At 47.7% G+C, this 24,930-nt stretch overlaps 8 protein-coding genes across 8 annotated transcripts; 1 reads left to right on the top strand and 7 right to left on the bottom strand.

Annotated features, from left to right (window-relative positions):
• Nucleotides 1–499: 499 nt before the first annotated feature.
• N7481_001367 (sulfite oxidase) lies at nt 500–2,295 on the bottom strand (the record flags this gene model as incomplete). Its single annotated transcript, XM_057260586.1, has 3 exons — nt 500–1,689; nt 1,814–1,974; nt 2,045–2,295. 3 exons carry the CDS (start codon nt 2,293–2,295, stop codon nt 500–502), a joined length of 1,602 nt encoding a protein of 533 aa, XP_057128418.1.
• Nucleotides 2,296–4,529: 2,234 nt separating this feature from the next.
• N7481_001366 (uncharacterized protein) lies at nt 4,530–7,667 on the bottom strand (the record flags this gene model as incomplete). Its single annotated transcript, XM_057260585.1, has 4 exons — nt 4,530–5,063; nt 5,261–5,703; nt 5,810–6,796; nt 7,043–7,667. 4 exons carry the CDS (start codon nt 7,665–7,667, stop codon nt 4,530–4,532), a joined length of 2,589 nt encoding a protein of 862 aa, XP_057128417.1.
• Nucleotides 7,668–8,708: 1,041 nt separating this feature from the next.
• Nucleotides 8,709–10,788, bottom strand: N7481_001365 (catalase; the record flags this gene model as incomplete). Its single annotated transcript, XM_057260584.1, has 11 exons — nt 8,709–8,785; nt 8,864–9,292; nt 9,350–9,434; nt 9,485–9,772; nt 9,825–9,948; nt 9,998–10,005; nt 10,066–10,158; nt 10,222–10,432; nt 10,481–10,504; nt 10,576–10,705; nt 10,755–10,788. 11 exons carry the CDS (start codon nt 10,786–10,788, stop codon nt 8,709–8,711), a joined length of 1,503 nt encoding a protein of 500 aa, XP_057128416.1.
• Nucleotides 10,789–11,872: 1,084 nt separating this feature from the next.
• On the bottom strand, nt 11,873–13,335 carry N7481_001364 (uncharacterized protein; the record flags this gene model as incomplete). The annotated part of the gene is made up of 3 exons (XM_057260583.1): nt 11,873–12,270; nt 12,332–13,199; nt 13,267–13,335. The coding sequence occupies 3 exons, from the start codon at nt 13,333–13,335 to the stop codon at nt 11,873–11,875; spliced, it is 1,335 nt and encodes a 444-aa protein (XP_057128415.1).
• A 1,089-nt stretch (nt 13,336–14,424) lies between these two features.
• On the bottom strand, nt 14,425–15,769 carry N7481_001363 (uncharacterized protein; the record flags this gene model as incomplete). The annotated part of the gene is made up of 2 exons (XM_057260582.1): nt 14,425–15,579; nt 15,638–15,769. The coding sequence occupies 2 exons, from the start codon at nt 15,767–15,769 to the stop codon at nt 14,425–14,427; spliced, it is 1,287 nt and encodes a 428-aa protein (XP_057128414.1).
• A 1,032-nt stretch (nt 15,770–16,801) lies between these two features.
• N7481_001362 (uncharacterized protein) lies at nt 16,802–17,107 on the bottom strand (the record flags this gene model as incomplete). The annotated part of the gene is made up of 2 exons (XM_057260581.1): nt 16,802–17,022; nt 17,098–17,107. 2 exons carry the CDS (start codon nt 17,105–17,107, stop codon nt 16,802–16,804), a joined length of 231 nt encoding a protein of 76 aa, XP_057128413.1.
• Nucleotides 17,108–17,478: 371 nt separating this feature from the next.
• N7481_001361 (Dyp-type peroxidase) lies at nt 17,479–18,672 on the top strand (the record flags this gene model as incomplete). Its single annotated transcript, XM_057260580.1, has 2 exons — nt 17,479–17,489; nt 17,748–18,672. The coding sequence occupies 2 exons, from the start codon at nt 17,479–17,481 to the stop codon at nt 18,670–18,672; spliced, it is 936 nt and encodes a 311-aa protein (XP_057128412.1).
• Nucleotides 18,673–22,666: 3,994 nt separating this feature from the next.
• On the bottom strand, nt 22,667–24,459 carry N7481_001360 (GMC family oxidoreductase; the record flags this gene model as incomplete). Its single annotated transcript, XM_057260579.1, has 4 exons — nt 22,667–22,679; nt 22,756–23,423; nt 23,474–24,055; nt 24,103–24,459. The coding sequence occupies 4 exons, from the start codon at nt 24,457–24,459 to the stop codon at nt 22,667–22,669; spliced, it is 1,620 nt and encodes a 539-aa protein (XP_057128411.1).
• Between the last annotated feature and the right edge of the window lie 471 nt (nt 24,460–24,930).

The following is a 24,930-nucleotide window of genomic DNA, read 5'->3' as shown; positions in this document are numbered from 1 at the left end:
ATCAGATTTTCTTTGCGAGTGGCTTGAATTCGGGAAAATGCAAGAGAGATATGAAATCATGTTTTTAAAGGATTTCCTATTAAACAAAGAACAAAGTATTCAAGTTGGCCTAATAATTCTCGTACGATGGATCCTCCCGGTCGCACTCCAACCAAAATAATTCATACATTGGCTATATGGGGTTTGATCATACAAGAGCTATCGGTAACTTATATCCTTAAGGATATAAGTAGGGCTTTGAGAATTAATTAACTTTAGAACTTGTAAACATTTTAGCCAAATCGTACGACAGAAATTGCTTGCAGTCAGGATAGTAGGTCTAAATACTGCCCAGATGTAAGGATTTATACCCCCCCTGCAGTGAGCCTCACTTGGCCGGGGCCCGTTGAATAGGACACTGTAAGAGCGGGCTTTGGAGCTCAAAACAAACAAAACAAAACAAAACAAAATAAAAAAGAATAAAAATAAAAATAAAATAAAATACTAATCATAAAAATAATCATTCATCAACATCGCGCGGGTGGGCTTCCTGGTATTTTTCAATGTCCTGGTCGGTCACGCCTGGAACAGGGTCGTATCTAGTTAAGGGAGCCAGTGGAATGCCATGCTCTTTGAACTGCGCCAACTTTTGCTGGGTGAGCTTGTGGGTTTTGTTGACGCTGTAGATCTTGATGCGGTGTGCTGAGGATGTGACATGCAGGCCCCAGTTCCAGGCTGCTCGCACATTAAGTGGTTGGGTATTCAAAGAATTGTCCCAACACCTGCACACAATCTCAATCCAACCTTCTACATCGCAAGGAAGGTCGATATCCCAAGTCCTCCAAGTCCACTTGCCCTTCTTCGATAGTTTCTCTTCTGGAACAGCGTACCAATTGAAGCCCCCATCGGCTGATAGCTCCACACGTTCAGGCCACCGACCACCGCCAGAGTAAGCCCAGCCCTTGCAACGGATCTTACCACTGTGCATAATCACTTGGTTCTGCCATGGAGACATGATAGCAGAGCTGACAGGCATCTCCTGGATCTGGATTCCGTCCATGGGTCGTTGGTTATACTTCCCCATCTGTTGGTTGAAGTACAGATACTCCCTGCTTTGGACAGGTGCCATGGATGGACTCTTAATGGCCTTGATGCGATACAGCCATTTCACACTGCGGGCTCCAATATATCCCATCACGATCACTCGCAATGGGAATCCGTGGATCTTAGGAAGTGGTTCACCGTTCATTTCCCACGCAAGTATAACCTCATTGCTCTTGACTTTAGACCATGGGACGCTAACAACGTAGTTTCCAACATTAAGGTCTTTCACATATGTTTCTACCCCATAGAGTTCAAGGTGCTTGGCGTTGTTGATCAGCCCTCCACAATCTTTGATTAACCTTTTGAGGCTTATGCCTTTGTATCTCGCAGTGCCTATAGCACCCTCGGCCCACGGAGCCTGGGGAACTTCATCGCCTTGGCCAGCGTACATAGAGATCTGCTCGATCCGACGAGTTCCCGAGCATTGCATCGTAATTGTCCTCTCCATCTGTGGAAATACTGACTCGTCCATCAAATCTTTCATGGTGTATGTTTTAGGCGACTTGACAAATCCATCGAGTTTCAATTCGAATTTCCTCTCATCGATCAGGGGGATACCACCGTGGTTACGCACAAAGTGAAGTGAATTTGGAGTAATAGACTTATCTGTAACCAATCGTTTCGGTGGTTCTCCGTTGTAGGGGAAATTGTAGCAGGTGCAACATTTCGGGATGTTTCTCTTTCAGAACTGTCTTCCAAGAATCATCGGCAACTCGAGTTAGCTCCCCACCTAGTGCGGTATGCCATGACTTGAAGTCATCGCCTGGTAACACGGGGTTGGTTGGAGGTATGGGTCCCCATTGAAAGTCAGGGCAGGGCGCAAAAGTTTGCGATATCAAGATTTCGTGTGCTTTGGCTTTCTTTTCAGGATAATCCTCCCATTCAACGTAGCTGGAAAGTCGAGAAATTTATTAGTCGGGTTGCTTGCAACCATACATTGTCATCTCACGGAAAACCATACCCTGTCCAACCCGGCTTTTCACGGGCAAAGAGTTTACTTCGATCACCAACAGCGCGGATAGCCTTTTCATTTTTTGTGACTGGGGCTTCCGCAGGCGGAGCGACGAAGAAAACCGATTTACCACTTTGATCAATGATGGGAAGTTTGTAGGCAGCAAGACCTTGCTCAACCTTCCACTCATCGGGGCGATTATTGATCGGTTTTGTATACTTCGTTCGAGTTTCCATAGTGGAACGCAATGGGGTAGTCATGTGGAATTGAATGGGTACTTCTTTAGAGAAGGTATCTCAAGACATGTGGTCTGTGCCGGATTTTATATCTGACAGATTACGGGGCAGACCGACACGTAGACCGACATTTAGCCCCTTGTTTTGAATTCATGCCTGGGTTGTCCAATCTAACCATTTGTGGTTATTGCCATAGTTGGCACTCATTGGATCCCTTGCCTCGAGTGTCGAAATCAAGGTTTGTATAAGGCGTCATGTGGCGAATAATGCGTTTCTAATGCATAAGAGCGGCAAAGGAATTTGAGTAGGTATTGAAGTAAACCAAAAAATCATGATCTTTACGGGTTCGTGCTTGTTACGGAGCGCTGTTGTTATCTCAAACGATGGATACGAGGTCCATTTACAAGTCAATTGTTTGTATATAACGACTTGTTGTAAAATGATACATTACTGTGTGCTTTTAATACCCACTCGACCCAGGTTGCAACTTGGAAAGGATTATAAAAAAGCGCAAATCGAGTGATTGATGTCATGACTTTTGAAGCGCACCCGGTAACTTTATTTCGACAGGCTTACCACACCACAAATTCTGTTAATAACTAGTGCAATAATACGCCTTTTCTAATCTGCCGTCAATACGTGGTAGTACTGGCCAATTGGTGATAGCCAATTGTCTGGAAGGCGGTAACGTCATTACCAACACTACGATGCGCTAAGGCTTTCGGAAGTCCGGGAAAGACAAAAATACCACATTCATGTGAGACATCGAGTAAATAATAATCTCTCTCTTTCCAATCAAGCTTTGATCTATACAGGGTACACTGAGCGGTCTAGATTTTTTCAAAAAATCGTAAAATTACCCGATGAATGCTTGGCGTGCATAGCAAGCAGTTAGTACATCTGGTGTGAGCATCTGGTTGAACATTCACCCGAATGGTCATAGAGCGTGACTTTATTCTCTTAACACGCCCCGATACCCTTTTCAATTGAACAGATTCTTCGACATGGATTGAGTCGCTGTAATACCAACATTGATGACATTTTGTCACGAGAGCAGAATGGCTTGTAGAAATGATGGGGCGAAATCGGGTGGGAGCACCCACACATACCCCTTACCGAATCATCTGCATCTACACGGCCATGACCGCTCAATCCATAACTAATCCTCTGCAGTCATGGTTCAGCAATCTCTTCTCTCCAGTCCCGATTTGGCACTTCGCAACACTTTTCGTGGTTCGACGCTCAGCAATGCAACTAGTCCTAATTAAGCGTAATCGAGACAACCAATTAGTTACCTTTTGGTCTAACTAAAAGGGGAGGCTTATGGGCATTTACTGTTAGGTAGGCACGGCGGTCTGTATTTACCTCGCAGTAGGGGGGGGTTGGCAGAGCGTCGAAGTCAAATTTGTACGGTCTGAGCGCTCGCATGTCACCATTTAAGGCACCAACATGCAAGTTCGTGGCCCTACTCAGCCAGGCTTCCGGGGATCTAGCATATGATACAGATCTTTCGTAGAGTAAAAGTCCCGGTAGCAATATGTACAAATCCCCCCAAGGCTCATGCATCTGACATCGTTCCACTGGTACGACCAAGCACTACATTATCATCCAATCATATAAATTGGGTTTATTGGTGACCTCGCGCAGTCAAGAGAGATCAGGAACGTGTTTAGTTTGGCCGTAACGGGTCACCTGTCGCTGCGGTCTTAGACCGTGGCGTCAGATAAGGCCCAAATGACCCGGGCCAAACTAGGATGGTGGAGGGGACGGTGGAGAAAGCAGTAGAGACAGTGGAGCCGGCGAGCCTGTCTGGAACTGGTGATTGAGCTTGTATAAGATGGAGGCGTTCGTCGTGAAATATACTCTGAATGCCTCTGAGGTCCATCTCCCAAGCACCTGAATCTGATCATCAAGGATCCCGCTATCGTGCGCATGTTGAGCCGCACCTTTCCGAAAGCTGTGGCCTGAGTAGCCGTCCGTGTGTAACCCGAGTGCCTTTAGCTTAGTGGATAAGGTAGATAGGAAGTTGTTGCGACTGAATGGCTTTCTGTGGAATGAGAATAACGGGGCATCGGACGCTTTAGGATCGAGAAGCAGTAGCGTCTGGAGTGCGTTTACCGGGCAAGCTCCGTCTCCTGTTTTTGCAAGAATGATCTGTGCTCCTTCGTGGCGACGATCCGTCTTACTCCGCTTGAGTGTAAGCTGTGCATGGTCTAACGAGGACGAGAATCGGACATCGGAGCGTGTTAGCTTTGTGGCTAAGAAGATAGGGCGAGGTCTTCTGTTTTATATGTAAATTCTCCAAGGCGGAGGAACCCAGCAAATGCTACCCGACAGGCTGTTGCAAAGTTGAGGTCGTCCAGGAGGTTTGCAGTCATCTCTACAGGATGAGACGGGAATGTACAAAGGCTTGCGGAAAGCTTCGTAATAGTATCACGCGAAATTGGTTTTCTAACCCGGACCTTTGTGATAGGGTTCAATCTTCTTGCGCCGTCTATAAGACGTCGAAAGTGTTTATTATCGAAGAGTTTATCGTCAAGCAAGTTGTCAATATGGTAGGCTCGGAGGGCGGCTAGGTCGGTGAGTGCGGTATCAGGCTTGACGGCCTTTTGGTTTGAATTCCCAAGGAGTCGTGAAGTTAGCCAGGAGGTTAACGACTGTGTTGAGACTGGCCACGGTGGCAAGTTCTGGAGCGCGCAGTGCTTTTCGTAACTGCGTTGAACAGAGAGGTAGACGGAACGCGTATTGGCGCTGAGACCACTCCAGAGAAGTTTTAGGTGGCCTGCATTGAGCTGAGGAGCTCGTGAAGCGAACCACGTGGGCGGTTCAACACTGAGAGGTCCTGCCAGTGAGGACAAATATTAGCAACATCTTGAAAATTGTTACGGGAGAGGGCATCTGCTAGTGTGTTATCCCTGGAAGGGAGCCAGTGTGGCACGATTTGGATGTCTCTCGCCGCCGCTAGGATGAGAAGGCTTTTCAAAGGTACGTTAGGCGTACCATGAAGAAAGCCTTTACTTAGTCCTGTGTGGGCTGTGGAGCTATCCGTGTGGATAACGAGAGTATGATGAAGCCAATGGTGGCTGAAGAGTAGGAATCCTTGGAGGATAGCGTCTACTTCGGTGGTATTGATGTGCGCGTGTGCGACTTGGTGCGCGTGTGCGGCTTGAGCAAGGGCCAGTGAGGCAGCATTGCTTGGATGAAGCTGGTGACAATGGGCCAGCCAGCAGTCTGATATAGACTTAGATGAGAAGAAGAAGAGCCCCTGGCCTGTGTTGGAGGCATCTGTATAGAGATGGGTAATAGGGCGGCGGCAGGGGTCTATCAGGAGTACGCCGTTGAAAAGAGATAAGGAGTCCCTCCACCATTCCAAATCGTCACGTACCTCGTAGGAGATACGGCGGCGCGTGCTCCTCCCATGTGGGAAGGCAGCTTGGAACGTGTATAGAGACTGTAGCCTTGTTCTCCCAAGCCGGACAACTCTTGAACAGAAGGCTAATAAACCTGTAAGACTCTCTGTTTGCTTCAGGAGAGAGACTCGCTGCGTTCAGGGCAGCTGCGGCGTCCAATGTGGCGCGGCACAACTTATCTGGTGGCAGGCGAGCCTCCATTGAAATAGAGTCGATCTGGATACCTAGGACTATAACATCTGTCCCTTGTCGGTCCTTGTTTGTATTGCGAGGGATACATAGGTAGTCAGTGACTCTGTTGTAAACCATATCAAAGGAACCCGTAGGGTCGGACACTGAGGAAGACTGAGTAATTACAATAAAGTCGTCTAGGTAATGATTGATATAAAATGTAGGAAGGAGGCATTGCAGTATCCAATGGAGAGCCTCCGCAAAGAGGTTGAAGAGGAATGGGGCTGTAGCAAGGCCAAAGGGGAGACAGCATTCGACGTAAGTAGAATTGTTCCACTGGAAGGCAAGGAGATGCTGGTTATCTTCAGCAACAGGGACTATTCGAAAGGCGTCCTTGATATCCCTTTTAATGATTATACAACCTAGGCCAGCCTGTGTGACCTGTTTGTAGATATCATCGATTGTCATATATTTGATAGCTGACCAGGATTCTGGTATATCCTGGTTAATACCCTGTCCAGGGGGCCAGGATAGATCATGGATGCGGCGATATCCCCCATCGTGCTTAGGGACTAATCCCAGCGGCGAGACGAAGGAGGGGCTAGACGCTAGTCTTACACGACCAAGATTGAGGTCCTCTGCTAGTTTAGCCGAGATCGTGCTAGGTTCATGTATTTGATGGTTTGTCGAATGGCAAGATTGTTTGCTACCTCTGTAGCCGATCTGGGCGCCATGGGTCAGAATGCCGGTGATAGTATACCCGAGATCGCCTGGATAGTGGCGCAGGAGGTTGCCCCAGCCTTTTGTATACAGTGGTGACGGAGAGAGCTGTAGTTTTGGGAGCTCTGGGTTGAAAACGGGATATTGGGTAGCAGTATTTGGCCTAGGCGATTGGCCTTGGGGTATCAGGCTGAGTGGTGCAGTGTTGCAGCTCCTATCGGCTTCTGTAATGTGTTCCTTAGCAGTAGGGTCTACTTGCTATGTCTTCTTGCGGCAAGAGGAGGCACCATGCTCGCTCAAACCACATGTTGTGCACTCATGGCGTCTCCTACATCCTTCCCAGAGACATCCTGTAGTATTGAACTTATCGCACACCTCGATCTCATTATTTGAAGACCTAGTAGATCTTATTTGGCGAGGTCTGGCTGAAGGGTTTGCAGGGGTCCTCGCAGGTATAGTAAGATTATGACGGAGATATTTCTCACGAAATGGGGCTGTGACAAGGTTGTTCTCGGTTGACAGCTCTCCTTTATCCAGGATATATTGATGGAAGTTAAGGGCAAGCGGCAGTACAGCTTCTGACCACTGATAAGTTTGAGCGAAGTCCAGGATCTGCCTCATGAACATAAGGAGGTTGGGAACTGCCTTTGGATGTTTCTCACTGAAGAGATATCCTATTACAGCCGAGTATGTAAGGAAGTAGCTCGTCCATATTTGAGGGTTAGGGCCCCAGTCTTTAAGCGATGTCGCTGTCTTCTTGAAGCCAACTGTGCCTCCTGACTCGGTTATCTTGAAGACTCTGTCCTCCTGATCTAGCTCGGTGACTGACTTCTCTTTGAAGCGTATAAGTTCAGTTGCCTTCAACTTCCTCTCGAAAACGCGAGTAAGAAGGGCGGCGGAGACACCCGGAAATATGTCGATCAGTGGTTTGACTTCAGGGGGTGGCTCACGGTTTTCCTCAAGGTTATCATCATCTTGCAGGTCCACACGAGGCCTTCTGCGGCGAAGGTCGGTTTCCGCTTCGTCCATTTCAAGGCGCCTGGCCCTGTCTCTCTGTATCTGTCCTAGCCAGCTGGCACGGTCTGTTGCACCCATAGTTTCCCATATGTGGGCCGGGGGCCAAGCTGAGTCAAGTGGGGCAGGCGTTACGCTGCTGGACTGGCTGAACGTCATAGTGAGGAGCGATGTAGTCAAGGCCTATCGGTACTATTGCCGTAGAGAACGGATGGAAAACAAATCGAGACTTGACTGGGGTGAGAGATGACGAGATAGCTACAGAGACAAGCAACCACCTCGCAGGGTAGTTGTAGGAGGGGGAAAACCCTCAGTAATGTCGGTGTAGATATCACGTGAGGCAACCCCAATAAAACTACTCCCTTTATCGACTCGTATATAGTAGCTTTCCATTTGACGAGTTAATACGCACCGTGAACTCTACCTGCTGGATGTCTCGACATGCTTTCTGAAGAGTTGTGCCACACGCAGGCTGTGATTGGCTAGATAGTATTACTACATCGAGCAGTTGATCAAAGCTAGAGATGTTATACAGCTCTGGAACGCTATGATCTGGGCCATCGGTAAATATGGCTATGTAATCAATACGAGGCTGCAATGGGATTATCCTCGTACTCGGCTACCAAAGTGGTGTTGAATCGTCACACGTTCAATGCCAGTGCATGGTGTGGCACGATGTGGACAATCATGCAGATGGTTCCGTAGATATACCTGTAATAAGGGTGTCGAAGTCATTGAGGCGTGTCCAGAGGGAACAAGAAAATGATAGAAGATGATTTCGGTGATGGTGCTGAAGGGTCAAGAGAAACGAACTAGTCCTATGTCTAGAGAGAAGTCCGTCGCTGCTTCCTCAACAACACTGATGATTGGGAAATACTAGTAGGGCTACGCTTCCGTCCTATGTGAGAGTAAAGGAGTTACTAGTCATATCCATTGCGTTACCATTTCCCAGTCTACTAGATCCGATTTGTTATTTCTCATTATTCAGAACCCAATCACGATCAAATCAAACCGATTCCTCCAGTCAGATTACTTTCCAGAGACAGGACCACTTATGGTCTACGTGACTATAGCCAGTGCATACTTGCTTATTCGCGTAGACTAGCTCAACCCTGCCAAATTCTACGCAGCCTTGATCGCGGCTTCTGTGTGCTGCTGCAATCTGGACCCGAGGTCCTTGTTGACACGTCCGAAGAGGCCTAGTGTCGGTGTTAGCCTCCTTTTCTAGCAGACGGAATCGCCGAAGATACTCGGCTAGGGCTACTAGGGAAACTTACTGTAGACAGCCTTTCGCAATTCAGGGTACCTGACACCCTTTATATTGCCGGAGAGGTTCTCAATGACTCTATCCTGGTGACCAGGCTGGCGGCCAATAACTTCCCACAACGCTGAGGGTTGAATGAAATCATCGTCAGTGATCTCGCTGGTATAGGCGGAGACCTCTCCCGCCCACTTTTCGTGTTCGGTGTGTAGGGCCAGTGCAGAAGCGCTAATTCCATTCTCGTCTTGATAGAACTTTGTTGGTTTGATTGAGGAGCCAACGTAGTTGGGGTCACCGCCGTAGTTATCATCAAATCGCATGGCTCCGTCACGCTGGAAGGGGCAGTAGACTTGCACCTTTGCGGCGTTTGTGGGGAGTTGCTGGTAGTTGACGCCGAGGCGGTAGCGGGCTGCATCTTGGTACGCAAAAAGTCGTGCTTGCAGCACTTGGGACAGTTAGTCATGGCTTATCGTAAGGCTAAGTGTCTGGCTTTCCAGCTTACCTGGATCTGCGGACGCAGCAATTCCGGGAACCATTGTCGAGGGCGAGAACGCAGCTTGCTCGATATCGGCGAAGTAGTTTCGCGGCTGTTTCCATCTCAGTGACTGCAATACATGGAGAACGAAAGAAGACTTACATTGCGGTTCATGGTAAGACGACCGATCTGCTGCAGAGGGAAGTCCTTATGAGACCAAACCTTAGTCATGTCGAAGATATTCCACTTATACTTCTCAGCCTCTTCGGGGCTCATCAGTTGGACATAGACGTTCCAGACAGGATAGTCGTTCCTTTCGATAGCCTCGAACATATCGCGAATCATAAAGTCAGGGTCCTCTCCAGCGATCCTGGTAGCTTCTTGGGTAGAGAGGTTCTCAATCCCTTGCTTCGTTTTGATGTGGATTTTAGCGTATTTGAACGAGCCGTCCTAAGTATGGCATTAGTGAAATGTGTAGTATCTGTTAATAGTCGTTGCGTACGGGTTTAGTAAACTTGTATGTATGTCCACTGTATGAGTTCATGTAGCGGACTGACTTCGGAGTCCCGCGGTCACTAAACAGAACCAGAAGTTGATGGATACCCTCAGGGTTGCCCACGTGGAAACTATAGGGTTAGTCTGATTCAGCCATTGGAGCTCGAGAATTTCACCTACTCCCAGAACTGCTATACTGATTAGTTTTCTGATCCCACATCACCGGTAAAAAGAAATTAGAGACATACCATATTAGCGTCGGGGAGATGAGTTTGAGGGTGTCGCTTGTGAGAGCGGTTCATAGAAGGGAACTTGATTGGATCGCGAATGAAGAAGACAGGCTAAATCGACGAATATCAGACACAAAAGGAGAGAAAGAAAAGTACAAATAATGCACCACATACCGTGTTGTTAAAAACGAAATCTTGGTTTCCCTCGTCGGTATAGAACTTCATGGCCCATCCGTGCACATCGCGGGAAGTATCAGCAGATCCGGACTCCGGCCCGACCGTTGACACGCGCTGAAGTACGGGCGTCTTCTTTCCGACCTTGTTGAGGAAGCTGGCGCTGGTAAAGTCGGAACAGTCGCGGGTGGCTTCGAATTCTCCGTAGGATCTACAACTGTCAACCAGATAATTCCTCCAGGAGGTGTTGATGGCTTACCCGACAGCTTTGGCGTGAACGACTCTATTTAAGATATAGCGTCAGTGTACTGTAGAATCTTGGAACTGAGGGGTCACTTGAGAAATTTAACTTACCGCTCTGGGATTCTTTCGCGGGAGAAGTGAGCAAGGGTCTCAATGAGCTGGGTATCCTGAAGCAATCCTAGGCCGCCGCCCTGTCTGCCCCGCATCAGAACAGCCGTCTTGCTGTTTGCGAAGGGACAGCCTACAAGAGTCAGTCGAAAGCAGAAACCCAAAGTGGAGAGGTGCTGTACCTTCGGCAAGAGTGTAGTATCTATCGTCGCCCATATTGAATAATAATTGATTTGATGGAAATATGTCAGATACAGAAAAAGTGAATGTATGCGACAAAGCCAGAGCTCGCTCGAGGAACGCAACTTAATATATTCTCCAGTCCGGAAACAGCTCAACGTCGTGGTGCCCGCCTTTGGATGGCATTTGCACTGGGTCTTAGTGTTACAATTACACTCATTCGGGCCCAGTGCTCCACCGCAAAAGGTCTACCGAGTATAAACTCCTCACCATTGTCACACCATCATCACCATGGTCATGTATTGATCCTATGCACGAGATGACGCAGTGGTGCGCGTGGTAACCAAGCTCACCAAAGTCAATCGGAGCTTTGTGAGAAAATGACAGCATCGTCGATGTAAGAGAGTTCGAACCAGATCAACTCGGTCCCCACTCAAAAAGCAGCTCTGTGATTAGACCGATGCCACTACCAGAATCTGGTCAGTGCAGCTGCGCCGGAATCTGGACCCCACTGCCGAAAGCTTGAAATGCTCCATCACTACAAAGTACGGATACAGTATTTTGTCGAACTGAGAGTGTGGTTAAATACCAATAATACCGTTCGGATGTAATTTTTCAACTATTATAGTGCAGTCATTCTCGAAATCGCCTTGACTAGAGGAGACTGAGGTTCTCTTTCTCGGTCCAACAGCCAATGCTTTAGCGCGGATCATTAATTGTGCGGTTCACACTAAGTTGAGGGCCGTTGTGCAATGCAGCCTGTATGGTATTGTACCTGCCCCTCGTAAAGATGCGCACAGCGCCTAGAATGTGAGGTAAACGACGATAATTACTGTACTAGATAAGGTTCATATTACAGCAGTGGGTGGCCGGTCCAATTCGTTATTTGGCCTAGGGTCTTGGCAGTGGGGCCAGGAAAGAGTTTCTCTGTGTGTAGTGGTCAAGGCGATTGCGAAAATCACTGTACTCGATAAATGCTTAATTTGGATCGATTCGTTCTCTCAGTGCTAATCTTGAAAGTAAACTATCAACTAGTAATCAATTTGAGGTTGTGTGTAATTAGAAAATGCCGAGGTCGATGTTACTCATGTATTTGATAAACCATTTTTCTCGGGACATTTCACGCTGCAATCGTCTTAATCGCTGGGGCCGTCGAAGCGTCCGATCCTCGATGGATACCGGCGACTGCACTTTTGGGTACGAATCGTAGGCCAAATATGACCATACTCAGGATTAACAGCCCAACAAGAACGCCCAAAGTCACCAGTGCACCGATGACGCCTGCCACTCCTAAACTCATCCCTCTGCCCGAACAAGAACCGACCGAGGAAGCAGACGAGGAACCATCGCCAGCACCAGAGCTTGAGGCGCAGATTCCAGTGCTATTTCCACAGGCATCACACCATTGCTGCTGCGATGTAATGGCAAACTCATTTGTCTTGTCCACAAATTGCGACCAAGGGAGTTCGATCGTAGATTGTCCAAAAAGTGGATAAGCTAGCAGCTTTGCTGAGTCCCCTATATCACTTCCGTTGTGGAAAACGAAACGAACTCTAATGTCCGACGTGGGGGGGCATGCCAGTTCCCTCGTCGTTTGTCACAAGCTCCCATGCCATGGATGAAGCATAGCTAGGGATTCCGGTAAAGTTCGCATTGGCGGATGAGAGCCCGGCAAGGCCAAAGTAGGACAGGAAAGAGGCGTATGCACCAAACTGGACGTTCAGCTTGGATTCCCCGCCAGATGTAATTGTTTCGTTCAAGGCTGTCAGAACTTCGCCTGCCAAAGTCATACCTGCAACAGCACGGATGGGGTCTGAAATATTGTACGCCAGGTTGAACTCGTGCTCATTCCCAAGAACAAGTAGCTCTTGCATGACCGTGTCGGTAAGAGCGGCGGATGAGGGGAAGCTCGCAGTGGAGTTATGGATCAAAGCCACGTAGAGCAAATCCCATATGGTGTATGCATTCTTGTAACTCAACTCACTAGGGTTGAATGTCTGATTCACTAGCGGCTCAAGAGACTGGTAGAGTCCGCGCGTGGTTGACAGTAGGTCGTGGTAGGATTTCGAATTCAAGTAGTTATTACTGCTGAATTTGGCCTTGCTACAGGAAGAGGTGCTCTGCAGCCACGTGTTGTCCTCACTACCACTGCCAGATCGCACATCTGACATAGGAATCAGCTGGTAGCCGTTCAAGGGGGACTGGATGGTTGATCCATTGCGAAGAGTATCCGTGGCAATAGAGCCAACAGGGGGGTAGAGGCCTTGCAGGAATCCTTCTCCGGAGTTGTCAATCACATCATCTTGAGGCGCACTCGCGGTGACCTGGGCCAAGTTAACGATGTCGGTACTGATTCCATCGATCTGATAGGAAGAGTTATCCGAGATATAGCGGTCATGGAAAAAGGACCCAGTCCTATACTCCTGACTATACCCGAGACTGGTCAACTTGGTTGGTGGCCAGGCTTTAGCGGTGCGATCCCCATGCCGCTGGAAAATATATACCCCCCAGGACCCGTTCCGCGTTGACAAGGTCTGCAAGTAGCAGGGATGCCACAACGGTGAGTGTGCTGATGAAAGACATGGTTGACAACATTCACTCTCGCTGGTTACTGATCGAAGGCGTATTTCACGCAGCATACTATCGCAGCGGGCGTCTCGAGTTTATGAATCACCGGTCTCATGCGGGGTAATGCTGAACCCACTGCTCGATGCAGCTAGAAGTAAGTTTCACCGCTAGTCGGATGGCGGCGGAGACTTTCACTTCGGACGTCAAGGGTCTGGCCGAGGGCCCTCATTTCTATTCAAGGCGACTCTCCTATGAGTTTTTTATAGGGATTTCTATAAAAATGATATCATCACCCCGACCAGAAGTAGGATGTGTGTCAGGTAGGTTTATAGACAAAAATGGATTCCTGAAGCGAGCGAGATCCAGGTGTAGTCTCAGTCTGTTCAGAGTCCAGATATAGAAGTTCCCTAGATCCTATTTCCCGCTCAGTAAAAGTTGAACTACTCAGGCTCCAAAAATCAGCAGGGATCGGAGAAATTGACCCCGCTCTCGCTCGGGCCCACCAAAAGAGAACAAACTAGACTTACCTGCAGTAGAGGTAGTAGTAGTATCTAGTATACTGGACCAGCGTAAGCTGGATTCTTCGGATTGTGATTGGGTTTCCATTGCCGATGTTACCATCATCTGCACCTCGTAACTTGGATCTCTCGCGGTCAGGACATACTATTTCTTGCACGGAATATGATTCACTCAATAGTTCCGCCCTAGCCGCCAAAAGAATTCCAGCACAAGTGTTCGTTACGACGAGTTACAAGCATTAGGTTTACCCAAAGGGTATTTATGGTGCAGAATGTATGGTAGACTGACATGAAGGGCAAGGTCGGAAATAAGGATTGTTTCACTTCTGACCACAACATATCACTTATTCACATTACGATGGGATCGGCTGGTCGAAGACCGGGAAAATGGCTCTGATAGAAAATGTTTACTAGCATGGTACTCGGAAATCAGCACGGGTTATCGCAGAACAGTACCATGCACTCGAAACAAGATTTGATAATTATAGAAGACATAATCTCGCAAATTGAAATTCGTATTGTCCATCCAGATGCATGGAAGATAAACAGGACGTAAATCATTCAATTCATAACAAAAAATTCACATTTACCCACCAATCAGAATCATGGGACGGTTCTTTATATTCTTCAGTTCATCCATGCCGGCATGTTTCGCCTTCTTGCGCTTCACGGCCATACCGATGACATCCAGAATCTCGCGCTCGCGTTCATTGACCGGTTCCCCACTGTCGTCAAGTCGCGTCGCAGTCTGCATACTCTCTAGAAAGCCCAGGCTTTTCAAGGCCTCATCGTCGATAGGCTGCCCGTAACTCTCCTTGCGGATGATATCCCGCAGCGACACCTCCGAGGTGCCGAAGAGACACACCTTTAAGTTGCCGTCACTGGTAATGCGGAGTCGATTGCAGGTGCCGCAGAAATTGTGTGTCATGCTCGTAATAAATCCAATGCGGCCCTCAAATCCAGGAACATGATATGTCTTGCTAGTATCATTTTTATGATCGGCAATCTTCACCAATGCCGGATATTCTTGTCGAATAACTGCGAGCATCTCCTGGTACGAGAACATCTTTCCCTGGTTCCACTTATTCCCGTCAAATGGCATATATTCAATAAAGCGGATCTCGAGGGGCATCTCACGAGTCATTTCGACAAATGGGATGATCTCACGATCATTCAATCCGCGCATTACAACGCAGTTTATCTTCAGCTTGATGCCGGCGCCGGCCCGGTTCATTTCCAATATGCGATCAATACTCTTCATCACCGCCTCGAACCCGCTCCGGCGGGTCATGATCTGGAACTGGAATGGATCCAAAGTATCCAGGCTCAGATTTACACCTGTCAGGCCTGCTTCTACCATCTGGTCCAGCTTCCGGTGTAGTGAGACCCCGTTTGTGGTCAAACAGAGCTCGCGAAGCCCATTTTGCCGGAGCTGGCCAATTCCTTGCATCAACGGTACAATGTCCCTCCGGACGGTTGGCTCCCCACCCGTCAGACGGATCTTTGTGACGCCCTGGGAGACAAAGAGTGATGACAGGTAAAGTATTTCCGGCGTGGTCAACAGCTGGGGTGGTGGTGACAGCTCGATGCCTTCCTCGGGCATGCAGTACAAACATCGCAGGTTGCACCGTTCCGTGACGCTGATCCGGAGGTAATCATGCTGGCGATGAAATCGGTCCGTGAGAAAGTCCGAGAACGGCTTGGCCGTCGGTTCGTTTAATGATCGCGGAGGCCGAGATGTCTATCAAGAGGACCTGGTCAGATTATGTGACTGCCATAACTATACGAACGGGACGCACTGAGGGCATCCCACTTGAAGTCTGTAAACACCGTCGCCCTCCCTCCACGACTCGGGAAAAGCGTTGGAGGCGAACGTTCGGAGCGAGCACGCGAAGACAGGCTGTCCACTTTTTGAATTGTTGCTGGGCCATGATACACTGCTATCATGTTCTAGGGAAGTGAACTCGCTAGTCGAAGCGGAAGTCACTTCAGGTGGCCTTGGGCGAGGTCTGAGCACAACCCCATCATACACACCTTTCCCCGGTCGGACCTCTAGGTGACGCCACTTTCCTAATCATGTTTCCCGGGGAGCCTACAGAATAATTGGCCACAACACACCGCCTTATCGGGACCGATCCCAAAGTATTAGTGACTAATCCATTGAGATGGGTCAGTCCCCGATCGGTCGGCCCCCACACCCGGCCCCATCTTTCGTGGACACCGCAAATTTTCAAGGCTGTAGCATGATGCAATCACTCTGCTCTTGCTCTTCAACGAGGACTCCATCGAATCTTTCAACGGAAGAAACCCTCTCTGGATAGGACAAGAAGTCTTAACTCTCGACATTGATCAAATGAACTTGATCGATTGGGTACCATGAGAATGAAAGATACGAGCCAAAACCGAGGTACCTCCTGATGTATCTCGCACCAAACGGAGAGAATAAGGTTCACTTTGTACCGACAATTGCCGTTTATCATCAAGCTTTCCGCTATAACAGTTCTATCCCAGTTCGGCCGAAGTCGTGAGGTCATTTCATACCTCATCATCATGCCGAGGCCCACGGAATCACCTCAACTGGATGCGGTCTGAACCCTACTTCCACATTGAGTTTGGAAGCACGCAAAGACGTCGAAGCATGTCTTCTCAATCTGCTTTAGATTCTCGCAAACAACGAGAAGTAGGTATCAATAGATGATGAATCGACGCCAGATTCACTTTTGTCGACCATGCACGAACATTAGCGCGGCACATGCAGCCATATTAAGTTGACTATGAGGCTTTAGATCTATTATTAAGTCGTTATTTAGGTAGAAAATAAATGAGCGTATCGGAGAGACATTACGAGAGTAGAATCCCGGAGTAGTCCCCTTGTTTACCTGTTAACTCGTAGGCGCATATCATGTTCAAAAACAAGGTAGCAAATGAAAATAAACACCGTCCTCAGTTACTGAAGAATAGAATCACATCAAACCTCCATAGGTCTGGCCCTCTTGCTCGAGCTGTTCATCCTCTTTAAGATATTGCTTGAAGCCGGCCTCGTCCTTCTTCAAATCGGAACGTATGCCACCTTCGCCGCCTTGCAGCTTATCCTTGGAATCCTGCTCCTCGTGTCCATGCTTATGATGGTGGTCGAAAATCTTCTCGAAAAAGCCCTCCTTATGCTTGGCGGGCTGCTGGGTGTCTAGTATCATTGTAATTCTTTGGTTAGCAATGTAATTGGAAGAAAATGGAAGCAAGCAACAGTGGAAGTTCGTACCTTGAGGCATTTTGATGGAATGAAGCCTGAAGACAGATTTGTATATGGTGTGGCCTATTGCTGTCTTCGGAATAAAGATAGTTATTCTTGGGGTAAAACAGGTTTGCTAGATAATTCTGAATAGATGCTCATCCTCCATCCTATATACTGTACCCCTAAACCCTACAATATACCACGTATGAAACTGTGGGGATGATTCAATGACGCAAGGAGTCACCGATCAGCTTTCCTGATCCGGTAATAGTATTAGCCAATAAGAGCCTATTATGTAGAATATCAACCGTGTCACTGGGATTCTAGGTCCACTGAGGAGTGTCCAAGCTCGTCAGGGCGCGGGCTCGGAGCTCGGTCCTACAACACTGGCAAACTTCGAAACACATCATGTATGATTGGTTAATCAGGCTTCTCCTTTCACCTCACTCATTGCTGTTCGCCAGGTCTCGTGTACAGCTCCATTGCTGATCATTGCTCGTAATTCTCTCTTCATTGGACTCAGAACACCGTCAACGGTTTTCTCATCCTCGTACGGCGTATACAACCGTCGCGACTCGTCGGCATTTGGAGGTTCAGAACGGCCAGTGCTACTCGTCCTTGAAGCTATCCCACAATATAACCAAACAATGAGTAGCATAATGACCGAATGCACTCAGCCCGCGACAGCCCCCCCTCACGCGACACGCAACCTTTCTCGTCTTGACCGTCACATCTCCCTCCGCAATCCCAACCATACGCTCAACGCTCGCCAGCGTCCCCAGCATCTCCAAAAATGTCTCCTTCCGCGATGCAGATGCCAAATTCACCTGTACTGTCGGTATAGGTGCCTCTATTTGGGACGCCTTAACCAGCAACCTTCCGCGTCCTAAAGAATTACATCCCTTCCGCGAAGTCAAGGGCGCCAAATACTCGGCAATCTCAACACCAGGCGACCTCCTCTTCCATATCCGCTCCGAACGTCGCGATCTATGCTTCGAGTTCGAGCGGCAGCTCATGGATAGCCTCGGTGATGCGGTGCATCTCGAAGATGAGACCATTGGATTCCGCTACTTTGATACGCGCGATCTCCTCGGTTTCGTTGATGGTACTGCGAACCCTGTGGGGCCGAGTGTGCCACTGTCGGTCCTCGTTGCTGCTGAAGATGATCATCCGCATGCGCAAGGGGGCAGCTACGTAGTTATTCAGAAATACGTTCATGATATGGCTGGGTGGAAAAGCCTCGAGTCCGAACAACAAGAGCAGATCATCGGGCGCACAAAGCCCGATAACATGGAGCTCGATGACGTCGAAGACGGGAAGCAGGCGTCCCACAAGACACTCAGCACGATTGAAGATGAGGACGGCAATGAACACGATATTCTGCGTGATAACATGCCGTTTGGATCGCCTGCATCTGGTGAGTATGGTACTTACTTCATTGGGTATACGCGGAGGCTGTGGGTTATTGAGAAGATGATCGAGCGAATGTTTGTGGGGCATCCCTCTGGGCTACATGATCGCTTACTAGATTATTCGCGACCGTTGACTGGTTGTGTTTTCTTTGCGCCTTCGGCGGATGTTCTGGATGGCCTTGGAGGGTGATGCAAAACATATAAGACGCCTTATGCCACTTTCGGATCTTTTTAATTTACATGAACCGCTTCACGAAATGGTCGACTAATAAGAGGAAAATTCAGATTCCGTATGTCCCCTGGGAACCTAAATTGTCCGCCTCATTTTGATCTGTCCGGCTCACGTATGGATCTTGCCACGGACTAGACGCTCTCGTCACAGGCTCGCGGGCTTAAGGGTTGGGGTTTATAGTCTTATATGTCGTCAGATTTCTTTTCTTCAATCGAACATCGGGCTGAACCGATTCCGCTTGACCCGATTTGACCTGAATTAATGGTTTATGTATGCTTTAATCTGGTTGTGAAGTAAGTTCGTGAGTGCAGTTACCCTGTAGGTGATTTCGTTTTTCTTTCTTTCTTTCTTTCTTTCTTTCTGCTTATTTTTAGTCTTTTCATTTCAATAAATGTATAGCAGTGCCCAAATATCAGGCCGACCTACCGGTTACGGAAACACCAACTCAGACGATAAAAGCAAGCAAGAGCATTGGCGCCTAGTATCAACAACATTTAGTTCTCGACTCAAAGTTACAGCCAAATTATTCCCAAAGATGCTTAGGGTTCGTTGCCCAGCTACATACACTTTTATGCCACATTACTGGTGAATCCAGACCCCCCCAACCGCTAAGTTAGCTCAGCACAAGCGCAATTCCAAGAACGGTCATTGGCTACCATCAAAAGCACAGGTAACTTTAGAATGGGGAGGGAATTCCCCAATATTATAGTGGAGGGGATGCACTCCCAGTCACTAAAGTCCGGCGACGGCTTCAGAAAATGATCTGAGAATGGCCAACGAAAAACTCGAAAGGGCCATCAGGATGAGACCCCAGAATATAAAGGGAAAGTGATGATCGTTTGATGTGACCTAAAAACCGCCCTAGCTACTTAGCCATATTTAAATACGGCTCTATAGGGTTTTATTTGCGCATGCTAATGTTATGATTATTATACGATGTAAGTGCTTTTTCCGGTCGCAAGACATAAAAAGAATGACGCTTGCAAAAAGATACGCCTCTCCGTTTTTGGTCAATTGCTAGACCAAATGAACAAAGTATGAGGTTCAATGTATATATATTTACATATCTACATGAATATGTATGGGAGACCGCTTTTTTTAATGCCCACGCAAAGAAGACAATAGCGAATCGGGTGTCCATTCATCGTCAATCAAAAATTTCCCAGTTTCTCCCGAAGACTTGAAGAGGTTCAAAAGGCATTTTTCCACTCCTTGACGCGCTTCCAAACTTAGCATCCCTAGAATGTTCACCATTTCCACGAGATTATTAACTCTGAGTCTCCCTTTGTCATATAGCCCTATTAGGGTTTGATATAAAATAGATTTCAGGTTAGAAGTAGAATAACTCCATGCTTCTTCAGACTCCTTTAAAGCCCTGTCCATCAACTGCAGCGTCCTCAATGTGCGAGGCATGTGAGGTGTTTCTGCGTATGAAAGCGACATGGAATCCTGCAAGATGATACCGATGGAAAGGAGACATGCTAGCAATTCGTATTCCACACCAGGATTATCAGGGCTAGGGCGCGAAGTTTCAACATGAAGCCAATAACTGTCATGTAAAAAGCTGATCGCGCGATGAAGTGAGGGAAAATGAAATAACCCAACATTGTTGGAATATCCCATAAATGTTCTCATATCCTGAATGAAAGATATCAACCAAAGGCAGCGCACCTTTTGAACATCGACAGACAAAAATGCTTGGTGGACGACGGGGGATTGCGATATTTGCTCAAGGTTGTTTGTTGACTCGAGCCACGAGGGCCGTGACATTAAAGAAACCCTGAGAATAAATCAGATCAGACACTCTAGCAAAACTCAGAGATAACAAACACAACCCACAGATAGACAACAAGTTGCAGCCGCCAATTGTCACAAATTTTCCCCACGCCGCCTCGGGCCTCAATCATTCTTTGCAAGCCATCTCGGTGGATCTTCCATTCTTTATCAGTTCCCCAATATCTCTAAAGGATTCGAAATTAGACATCTTAGGCAGAGAAAGTATTGAGTGGCGTGGAATAGAATAGGTACCTCGAATGTAAGAAGGCGAATGACAGCAGCAAAAGCATCATCGTCTAGCTCTTTTTCAGGATTAGCTATCCAAGAACGCAGAATTCTTACTGCCTCCGCTTTATATTTCAAACATTGGATGACTTTGTACCTCGCCGTGGGGGCGACCCAACATAGAGGTGAGCTAGGTGGGCTGCAGAATGAGCCATGATGCAATTGAAAGATGAAGCATTAGATAGGTCTAGAGGAAACCAAACGTCTCTCATTGGATTGAACCCCATCGCGCTTAGATCCTCGAACATCATAGCTGCATGGGTGCATATCCCTAAGATCCGGTAAGTTCGCTCAAATCCTTCTTTAGTCTGCTTCCGGACACATACAATGGTGTAAAAGTTTCTGGTGTTGACTCGTGAGATAGACGGGGCACGTTTGGAATGGATCAGGTCTCGAATTAAACAAGGCACGGCTCACACTGCTCAAAAGCTGCTCTGCAACATTGGAATCATTACCCTTGTCATCATTCGAATGATTCTGCCGCCACTTAGAGAAATCATCTGTCGAGTTGTCTTGGTGATTGGTTGTTTGTCCGTTCGGTCCGTGGCGAGGAAGAATTGCCCGAGATACTTGCCTATGACCAGATTTTGTCTGCTGCTGGCGTCTATGTCGCTGTTTCCAGTACTCGCGCATAGCATGACTTCGAGCTTCGGATTGACTATTCTCCGTCACAAAAGTGAACTGGGAGGAATCGTTGAACGAACTAGAGTGGTCTAGAAAGGACATGATACCTTTTTGGTCCAAGGCCGATGGCAAGGTGAATGAGCTTTCTACAGCAAAAATTGTGGAAGATGACAAATTGTGGCCCGCTGGCTAAAACGGAATCGTTCTAGGTCACCTGACCTTTTGGTTCTATGGTTAGACCTCGCCAAGCGCCGGCTTGGATTGGGATTTCGATTTCTTTACTCGCCCACGGGTAACTTACCGCGGGCTTGGGCGGTGGGTGGGATTTGGCGAAGACTAAGGATGGCAGGTTCTGAGAATTGAGGAGCGAGTTGGCAAATTGACGGTTTTGACTCACTACTTTCGATGCCCTTGCCGCCTTCATTACGGTCTCTTGGATCGGTGATCACCGTTGGTATACTCAACTGCAAGAAACCACTCTAAAAGCTTATTTATTTACTGTATCGATATCTCCTCGGTTCAAATTTGATCCGTCTCATCACCGCACTCGACATTTACCGTTCACCAGTGAACATTGAACGGCTAACATTTGAACGGCTAAGCAGTTTACTTTTCACTTTTTGCCAGTTACTCCTCATCAGTCACCGCCGTTTTCTCAAAAAATGAACCTCGCGACTGGCGCGTTTAGTAGATCTATCTATTGAGTCGTTTACCAATCTCTTCACATCCAGGAAACCAGATATTCCGAAAGAATTTGATCAAAAATGAATAACAGCAGAGTGCACTCGAGCCCAATACTACTTGGGTGACCAAGTTACAGATACATATGTATTTCATACTGTAGCACTAGTGGGGTCGAACGTAGTGCCGAGACAAAAACTAGGCGAACTTAAGCCATCCCGACGAGAGTGAATGCGGAATCTGAGGCGTGAGTCTAATAATGCTACGAGATATCAAATTAGTTTAGTGAGTTATTCAGCCAACTAGGTAATTGGGTAATACACTGTAACAGATGCGGAGGTCTTGGCTGTTATAGCGCCCTGGAGTATAAAATCAACCACGCGTTGACCAAAAGTTCCAAAAATACTAGATATAAAAAGGCAATAGCATACAGTATTGTCGAATTCGCCCAGAATTTATCGCTGCACATACTCAGGCTAGGCTGGCCTATTTGGCCTGGACCCTGGTCTGATACCCGCCCGGTGTACTGTAGAATGTGGAAAAGATACGCCTTCCTCTTTTCTTCCACATCTTAATTTCTCGTGATCTATGAAAGAAGTCTTTTGATTCAGAGATGTAAACAAAGGCAAGATCAGTGGTAGAGATCTTTTTGATGACTCTGGATAGCATCCGAACCCTTCTCTGCCACCATGTAGACTTGAGTTCTGAATGCGACAGTCCGGAATAACAGGAATAACAGAAGCGTCAATGACCCGCAGGTTACTGATGCCATGTGCCTTCAGACCCGCATCTACTACACCTGAGTGGATACTCATCGAGAGTCGAGCAGTACCGCAATGATGAAAAGAGGTTTGAGAGCGATACAGAACTGTTCTCTTCATCGCTTGGTCGTCATGGAGAGGCATATCCCAAGGATATTCATCCACAACAATGTCCTTAAATCCTTCACCATTCTTGAGCACATCATACGCAAACCTGATACCCTTGCGAATGGCAATAGTATCAGGGCCATCGTTTAAATAGTTCAATTTGATGTTAGGTTTCTCCAAAGAATCCATGCTATTCAGGGTGACCTCGCCGCCCTTAAAGACAGGACGAACAAGATCCACCATAACCGTCATATAGCTTCCTCTGTTTGGATGCGGGAAATGCCGCTGGAAGGCACTGCCAATTAGAGGAATGAAACTAAGTTCAAAACGTGGCTGGCCATATGGAAAGAACGAATCGAGCCCACAATTTGCTGCTTTTGCTTTAAGTTCTTCGGGTGAATTTTCCGGATACTTGTTGATGCGAGGGAAACCAATCATTCCAAGGAAAGGCGAGCTCATAGGGCCATGGTGTCCCTTGGATTAGGCGGTCAGAGCTTCATTCAGCAGCGGCCCTTTCTCAGAACATGGTCATCCATTGGGAAGTCATCCTTGAGACGGAAAACAAAGGGAACGCCGGGGTGATCCAAGAGATGCTGGCCCACATGGCGCGAATCAACAACCACGGGAATATTATGCTTAGCCAGCTCAGATGCCGGCCCGATACCGCTGAGGATCAGCAGCTTATTAGTTTCAAAAACCCCCTGAGAGACGATACCTTCGCGGGTAGCATAGAGGTTCAACTCTTGTCCAGAGCCGGTAATCACGGTAACACCCTTAGCGGTACGGCCGGCATTATCAATGATGAGCCGTTTCGAGTGAGCCTCAGGGGGTATAGTGATATTCGGCTTATCCACAACTTCCAGGACGCTTCCTGAGCGCCGAGCTTTATAGATAGTGTTGACACTATGAACTAGGCTATGCATCTCACCATAAAAGAAGTTTTCTGAGATAGGTTGACCAGTAGACTTCCAGGCTTTGGCGAGGCGGTCACGAAATCCCTTCATTTCCAGGATGAGCTCAGCATGAGAAATTGGAATTAAACCGCCTGCACCAATCTTCTTAAGCTCTAGAGGATAAAGGCCAGCGTCATCGCAATAAGTCACACTCTTCCGAAGATAAGGTACGAGAGGGTCACAAGTCCACTCCTTCCCACCGTATCGTTCCCACATATCACAGGTGCCCGGGTGTCCTTAGAACCAGGGACCCAAGAAAAGTAATTCAAGGATGAGCTACCACCAAGAGCCTTTCCACGGGTGTTGGGCTTCTCGATACGCTCGTAGTCATCGCGCTTCACCATGGTAATTTTGTAAGCCCAATCATACTGGCTGTCACGAATGTCCATAGCAAGACCAGGTGTCCGAATTTCCTCACTGCCCTTGGAGCTTCCGGTGCCAGCTTCGATGAGAGTTCTGGAATGGGGGCTTTCTGTAAGGCGACAAGCAACGATGTTGCCTGCTGTACCACCATCAACCACAATAAAGTCGAAGCGGGTACCGTCTTGGACAGACATAGTTGCGGAAACCTTAAGAGATGCGATTGTAGATAAGAACTGAACACAGATAAATCAGACAGCTCAAGATCGACTCAGCTTTTTATAGTGATGCTGCTTGCTCATGATGTGGAAGTCTGGAGTCATCAATTACACCATTGTATAGCAGTTAAGGAACGCCCTGGCCCTAGCTGTCTAGCAAATTCAGAAGTTGAATATGATACAAAGTCTGAAATGAAATGGCTCGTTATACTGTTCTGATATCGCGGTTTGCTCCAATGTGCGCCATTGGTCGAAAAGGATTCCCATTTTAGGCTCCGCATGCATTCGGAAACTATTTTCAAACGACTTGTCCGATATACGTCAATAATTTCTGGAAAGAGTTGGAATTTGTTGGGCTTAAACGATACTAGGTGAGGCTTTACCTTGAGGGCAATATATCATCGACTCACCTTCTCTAGATTTCGCCAAGGAAAGTGAAGTGCACTGAGT

Source organism: Penicillium waksmanii, assembly GCF_028829765.1.
Source record: "Penicillium waksmanii strain IBT 27052 chromosome Unknown utg000001l:1.0-4852451.0:1.0-4856178.0, whole genome shotgun sequence".
Classification (NCBI taxonomy): Eukaryota; Fungi; Ascomycota; class Eurotiomycetes; order Eurotiales; family Aspergillaceae; genus Penicillium; species Penicillium waksmanii.
This window is presented reverse-complemented; position numbering and strand designations above follow the sequence as displayed.